We start from the raw sequence: 7,500 nt of genomic DNA, 5'->3' as shown, positions 1-7,500 counted from the left end.
GACATTTCAACAAACCGACATCAAATTGACACCCCGTTAAAAAAAATGGAAACAATTTGAGCACTGGCGTGTCCTAGTGTGTCACCCGCAGCCCAGCGTTATTGAAAAAGTGACGGTAGCCTATCGTCTTATTTCTAAAGCTTATCCATTTCTAGAGTATATTGAACTTCTATCTTTACTTGGAAGATGAAAAGGGGAGGGGGTGAATACGTTCATACTTGCAATATTATTATTTTTTTACAAGCGCATTTTTTCCTTTTTATATACATACATACATACGTACAAACATACACGCAGATACTTAAACAGCGTTCAGATAATCTCTCTCACAGGAAGCATTAAAGCTCATAACCATCAATATTAGTATTACATGAGGTGAACAATGATTTATTATAGCTAATACTGGTAAAAGGTACATTCATTGTAGCCAATGTACCTAAGAATACAAGTTGTCATTTATTTTCTTTTTTCTCATCCCATTTTGGCACTCGGAACTATTGCTCCGTACGACAACTTTGAATGATATTAAAGTCTTTTTTCCTCGGTAGTCTCTCATGGATATAACAACTATTTTACTAGTCACCGCTCAAATTGCCGAGAGGAAAGCCGTTTTCTTTCACAAGCAGCGATCTCTCGTCCTCTTATATTTTAGGCACAAACTTAACTAATACAGGTCTCATCTTTTGTTTGATGATAGAATCGTTTAGTTAACTGGGAGAATCTTGGTAGGAGGCGGCGGACTGAATGACACCGGTCTGTAACCCTTGCTTGGGTTGAAGGGAGTTAACATGCTGTGAGCGAACCTTGCTGGGCTGCTGTCTACTGGCGGATACCCGTTCATCTGCAAGGTAGAATAGAATCAATTTCCGAAAATGTGTTTAGTCGCTGTTGCTGTCTTTTGAGTAACGGAAGAAAACATTCACCACTAGAATAACTTATAGGAAATATGTTATGTCTGATGTAAACAATATTCGTGGTTTCAACTGATGTCTCATACTAAGAAAATTATGTCATTAAAGCTCGAAACTGGATATCATGAATAACTTCCTACTAAACAACGTGAGGGCACTAACCCTGGTGTAGTTATGGCTGAGGGAGGTGTCGGCAAGATGATGAGTCGACTGGTGGTGTCGCGCTGTAGATGATGACGACGAGGACCCAGTCTCTAGAAGGTCGACGGAGGCACTGCGATGGACGCCACTGCTGCCTACAGAGCGTCGGTCATCGCTGGAGTGCCTGACGAAGGACGTAGTTACATTAGCGTTGTTTATTAGCCGTTAGGATATGATGCTTGTCTTTGTCCCAAGTTAGCTCTCATAACGCGTTTGCACACAACCATTTAAATAACTAGCAAAACAAAACCAAAAAAGAGCAAGGAAATTACTTGGAAAATCTATCACTCTCGTCGTGTCGTTTCATCTTGACGGACACGACGTTTGGTCCGATCACCTGGGCGTTCCCGCGACAGAAGTCTCGGCGGTAATTGCTGCTCCTGTTGCTGCCTGTGGGCGTGACGGAGACGGGTGGACCTGAGGGAAAGAAGGACACGAGTCGTAGGAGGTGTGTTGGACGTTCTTCAAAGTGCGCGGTGTGTGCTGGTTAATGGATCACGTGCTGGTTAATTAATGGATTGCGTCTCATTGAAAAAAAATAGAATAATATAAAAGAATGTTTAAAAATAAATAAAACGTGAATATTTAGATAAAATAAACAATTACAGATCAACAGGTAAGATGAGAGAAAAATCTAACGTTTTTTCATGATAGATGGAAAGAGTAAATACTGCTGGCAAGTGCGTAATAAGCTGGTGAGGGTAATACATGAAATCGAACCGCGTCGAGGGTAATGCTCTTAACAGCACGAAAGACCTCAGTTACGTGGCAAGTTAATTGTAATTTCCATTAGAAAATACATTCAAGAAAAGAGAGGTCGGCGACACACTTACTGCTCGGAATACGGCCAGGCGGAGAGTGTGAGTAGCGTGACGAGCTTCCTCGATATTCCCGATATTCCCTGCGTTCCTGGTGGAACTCGGGGAGCTCCTGTGTCAGGCGACGACTCTCCGGGGACTGCGACCGTCGGGAGCCCTCTCTGTGGTGGTGCCTGCTGTGGTGCTGCTGCTGATGACTCTCCTCCTGGTGATGGTAGTACTTGTAGCGCTGCGACTCGCGCTCGGCACCGTCGTTCAGGGGATTGTAGGAGGATTTCCGAGCGCTGCTGCTCTGCTTGGGGCGGGAGGGACTCTCGCGCCCGGCGGCCATTCCCGCTGCAATCCGCGCGTCGCCGCTGCGTTTCCTCGAAGCCGCTATGATTTCGGCGCGGAATTCCTCTCGCGGGTTCGCCTTTAGGTCCTCGCTGTTCTTCCTTGACGAAGCTGCCGAGGAACCCGAGTAGTCATCACTCGTCTTGCGCGGAGAAGACGCGGGCGCTCCGTCGGGTTCCTGGCGGGGCGCTGAGGTGAGGGTGGTGGTGGTCGAGGTGGAGGAGGACCTGCTCTCTCGGCGGCCCTTCACCCAGCTCTTGATGCCTGACAGGAGGCCGGGCGAGGACTCGGCGGGGAGCTCCGGGGGAAGGGAGGAGAACGGGGACCCGTAACTCTGCTGCAAGAGGAATGGATCATCAAATAAATGTACCAACAGAAACACAAACACGTACACACTCACCCACGCACATACGCACACGCACACGCACACGCACACGCACACGCACACGCACACGCACACGCACACGCACACGCACACGCACACGCACACGCACACACACACACACACACACACACACACACACACACACACACACACACACACACACACACACACACACACACACACACACACACACACACACACACACACACACACACACACACACACACACACACAGTTAATGCTGTCGTACTTTTTTTAAAAATCAGAACGTACAATAAATATAGACATTGAATCATCTTTGCAACGATATACCCGCTGTCTATAATGAAATCAGGGAAATTCAACCAGGCAGAAGTTAAAGACCAACCTGAGGGGGAGATGACCGAGGCAGCGGCGGTCTCGAGGAATCTTGGCTTGACACCTCCTGCTGGTCGGAGGAATAAGACGAAGGAGGATGGTCATCGCTTGAATAAGAGTTGTTGTGGCTGTGCTGTGGCTTCTGCGGCTGCTGTTGCTGTTGTTGCATGTGGAAGAGCTTGAGCTGCTGCTTGAGTTTCTTCTTCTCTCGCTCTCTCTTCTTTTGGAATTCTTCTTCGACCTGTAAAGATGCAGTAGGTTATTTCTTTTGCCAGTTTGTTGCAAACGTTGGCAATGAAACCAGATGATAAAGTCTGGATGTTCAGATGCAGATATGCACCCATGTATTTTACTAATTCTTATATTCATTTATCGTTGAATAGGACATATCTAGAAATAGTATGGATATTTACATTTATCGTTAAATAGGGCATATGTAGAAATGGTATGAACCTGAGTTATTTATTTTCCATCATGCATTTTATTCAGAATATATCTCAGAATTTCAGCGACCAGTTTGTAAACTCCATTAATCAATAATCTCTCCTACCTTCTTCATAGCTTCGATCTCCTTTAGCCTCAGCCTTTCCTTCTCGGCGACCTCGCGTCCGAGTTTTTCTTCCAACTTTCTCTTCTCCAGAATCCTGACGGTGCTCTGGTAGGAGAACTTCTTCCCTTTATTCTTCTTCAAGTGCGGGTGAGAATCGGGAATGTTGACCGGCAGGGAGCTGGGCCCATGATAGCTCTCTGGAGGGAGAGCTGGGTCCTCGTCGCCTGAGAAATGAAGAAATAAATTAAACGAGTTTAGTTTATGGAGGAGCTATGAATGAGAACGACTAGCTTGCTTCATGGAATTATTCAATCTTATCTATACATTTTGTGTAAAGAAATCAGCTTTGGTATTCATATAAATGGACTCACTAAATGACAATATTGATACATTTATGAATTCCATGTAAACACTCACCTGACGGCGGTTTACGTTCATTGTCAGGTGAAAGCGGCCGCATGTTATGATGCTCGTAATGTCGCTCGTTCTCGTCTTCGTTACCAGAGTCCCCACGCAATACCTTACGTGAGTTGTATTCAGGGAGGTACATGATGTGGCCAGACCCACCATGATGTAGATAGGACGGAGTACGGGATCGTGATTCGTCATAAGGAACATCGACAGCCCCATTTCCGGCGATGCGAGACTCGGACCTGCTGCGAGCGGCTCGAGAACTTGAGAGATTGCTGACGTTGTCTTGCTCTTCACACGTGTTGAGAGAATTGGGTATGGAGCGAGACATGGACCAGTTATCACGCCAAGTTACTTCATCACCCAGAGGTTGCGTCTGAGGATCTTCAGGGGACCTGCTCCTCTGAAGGCTGTCTTCACCACCAGGACTCTTACGCCCGAGTGCCACAATGGCCCCGGACACAGATCGTTTTAGTTTTCGCAGACTGTTGAACTTCTGTGGGACGTTGTCTCCTCCACTGCGTTTTTTCCACTTCGGCCAGTTATCTTTCTTCTCGGACATGATAAGTTCCAGGACTACTTCTGTCTCGACGGGGCTGTCTGGTTCAGTGTCTGGTTCTGTTGTTAATTCTGGATACTTTCCAAACATATTTGATCGTGACGTTAGTTTCGGTGGTGTGGAAAGGCCTTGAGGTAATCCAGGCTGTTCACCACTTCCATCTAAACTATTATCATCTAGATCCTGAGCAGGTGTCCAAGCTCTTCTGACTTCAGGACGCCCTGAAGCCACAGGCGAGGATACTGCCAGGGGTCCAGATGAGGTCTTGGTTTTCTCTGGTGGAGTGAGAGGCTCAAATTCATGAGTTGGTCCAGGACTTCCAGCATCACCTGAGATGCCTGAATCAGCAGATTTCTCCCCAGACCCACGAGGGGGTGCCGTGGGCCGTGTGTATCTCTGAATTTTTGTTTCATACACAGAGTCTGGGTCTTCGCTACTGCGACTTTCATTAAGAGGTTCTTTCTGGCGGCTTGCTCGCTCAAGGCTTAAAGAGCGCCAAGCAGCATTGGGGCTGAATCTGGGAATCTCGTACTGGCGTCGAGGGAGTGTAGGGCGAAGGTTAATACTGACTTCGCCTTCCATCTGATCACTGTGTTCATGATCCAGATACAAACTACCCGAATTCTGGCGTGAATGATAACCTCCGTCCTCACGTCGAGAGGAACCGCTTGCTCTGCTCTCTCCATCTGTACGGGACATTTTGTGCCTTTCAATGGCAATGGCAAATTCTTCAACATCTCGTGATAGCTTACGGCGGTCTGCATGACTCGCATGTTTGGTACCAGCATCTGTTTCGTCTACAGTCGCTTTCTGACTGTCTTTGCGGGCACTGCGGCTGCGACTTCGACTCTTCTCAGCACGCTCAAGCGTGCGCCGGGAGAACTCCACTGTCTGGCCAGTTATCCGTACCTCATCCTGATTCTTTATCTTAGCTGCTTCTTCTTGATTTTTTATCTTTGCAATCTCTTCTTGGTTCTTGATCTTGTGGAGACCAGTATTTGTTTCGCCTCGAGTGTCACGTTGTACCTCAGGTTCCATTCCAAAGAAGAAGGTCTTAGGCTGTGTGGTGTTGTGATCAGCAGCCACAGGGGCATTACGACTAGATGGCCTTGATGACCTTTTCTCAGTTTCTTTATTCTTCCTAGTCAGTGTTGACACAGTGACCTCAGGTTCTGACTTCTTCAGGTTCTTCACAGTATTGATGAGTTCAGCATGGAGACTTGCCGACATCTTCTTACGCTGCATAATTTCTCTCTCTGCTTTATCCCATTCGTCATCTACTTTTTTACTGCTGTTTTTCTTTTTCATTTCAGCCTCTGCCATATCCCACTCGTCTTTGATATTCCTGGTTTCTACTTCTTCCTTTATTAACTCATGATGGGACCCACTGGATGACGAACGACGATGAGAAGAATTTTCTCTATATGAGTCAATGCGAGTAGCCATCCTTCCAGACAGTGGAGTAGATGCTTCGCCTGCCCATTGCTTCCGCTCCTCTAGTTTCCGTTCCAGTGTGCTCATTCTGCGGTGGCTCTTCTGGTGGTCTCTTTCTAGGGTGCTGCTTCTTCTTGATTCCCTCTCAATAGCACTGTTCTTCCGGGAATCACGCTCAATTGTGCTACTTCTTCTAGAATCAATTTCTCGTGAGCTTGATCGTCGACGAGAATCCCTTTCTAGTGTGGACCACATGCGAGTCTCCTGAGGATGGTGGAGGTGTGTCAAGCTCGTGGCTGTTACTGGCCTTCCAGGAGATACAGGAGGGTGGCTTAGTTCATGCTGCAGGCAGTCGAGACTACGTGCACGTTCACGGATCTCCTCGCGTGGTGAACGTCGAACTGGGGAAACAGCAGACTGTCTCTCTTCACTCACTGCTCGCAATCGGTCATGCTCCTCACCAGAACTTCTCTGTTCCTCACCAGATGCTGGACGGCGGGACTCGTTCTTCTTGCGGAAAAGACCAGCCTTACGAGTCTTCGGCTTCTGAACTTCTTGAGAAGGCTCTCTGGATCTTGGACCAGGCCATTGCGACCACTGATCCTGCATTGCTATGTCACTAACTGAATGTGATCGCTCAGCTCCTCGAGGGAGTGAGTGCGTGTCCATAACATTCTCTGGAGGAACAGGAGGAGCCTTGTACTTCTTCTTTGACTTTATTTTGCCTTTAGTTGGCGACTGACTTATGATCGTGTGTTGGGTTTGAGGCGGTGTAATGGGTGAAGGAGTTGGTCCTCTCAGGTCGGGCTCGCTTGCGTAGTTCTTGGAAGGAGGACGTCCAAACCGCAGGTCATGAATGGATGCCGCCCGTTCATCGTGAAGATGGGGATTGTGTAAGGCAGTCATGGAGGCTGAATGGGGTGGCTGGAGCACATGGTGGGGCGGGTGGTGGGGGGGATATGGCTGATGGAGGGAAGTAGGGGGAGGAAAAGCAGGGTGGTGCGGTGCATGGAATTCGCTCATGCGGCGAACGGAAATTGTGCCCTTGCTTTGGAGGAGGTGTCCATTTTCAGTTGGGCGTAAACGCTGACCTGGCACTCTCTCTGGTAACACCTGTAGAAAGAATAAATAAGTAAATAACTAAACACTGAATGAATATCATGTACAATAGTCATTTAACCTATGTTTGACCAGGACAGACTTCGAGAGGAAGTAAACACAAAATCCTTAATTTCGTATGACTGTTTAATATATCTTCATTTTCTTTGGTGTAATGAACATTTCATCTTAAAAATCAAATTAACCTGGATAAATTGTTGGTTGTAGAAAAATTTCATTGCTAAGAAAAGTGATGAACTAAAACGGACATCCATCTACGGTCTAAATAGGTATAAATCACGTATTAAGACGTGCATTCAAACTAACACAGTAATTAGAGCAATCTAATCTTAATAGGAAAAAGTGATTTACCGGATTATATCCTCTGATAATTACGTAATTGGAGTGTAATGTTTACCATTAAAGGTATGCTCCTGTTACAA

General features: G+C 46.8%; 1 protein-coding gene across 1 annotated transcript in view; it reads right to left on the bottom strand.

The window, feature by feature from the left end:
• LOC122247717 (uncharacterized) overlaps positions 1–7,500 on the bottom strand; it is an 8,060-nt gene that overhangs the window by 190 nt on the left and 370 nt on the right. The window contains exons 2-8 of the mRNA XM_043007253.2: positions 3,973–7,072; positions 3,556–3,779; positions 3,016–3,246; positions 1,946–2,600; positions 1,385–1,529; positions 1,074–1,236; positions 1–841 (exon numbers count right to left, since the gene is read on the bottom strand). The exon at positions 1–841 is cut by the window's left edge and continues 190 nt beyond it. Of these exons, the coding sequence (XP_042863187.1) occupies positions 704–841; positions 1,074–1,236; positions 1,385–1,529; positions 1,946–2,600; positions 3,016–3,246; positions 3,556–3,779; positions 3,973–7,072 (4,656 nt within the window). The 3' untranslated portion in view covers positions 1–703. The remainder of the gene's footprint in view (positions 842–1,073; positions 1,237–1,384; positions 1,530–1,945; positions 2,601–3,015; positions 3,247–3,555; positions 3,780–3,972; positions 7,073–7,500) is intronic.

This window comes from Penaeus japonicus, unplaced genomic scaffold (assembly GCF_977035675.1).
Source record: "Penaeus japonicus unplaced genomic scaffold, GWHDUDI00000001_assembly GWHDUDI00000011, whole genome shotgun sequence".
Classification (NCBI taxonomy): Eukaryota; Metazoa; Arthropoda; class Malacostraca; order Decapoda; family Penaeidae; genus Penaeus; species Penaeus japonicus.
Note: the sequence above shows the minus strand (reverse complement) of the source record. Positions and strands in the feature narration are given on the sequence as shown.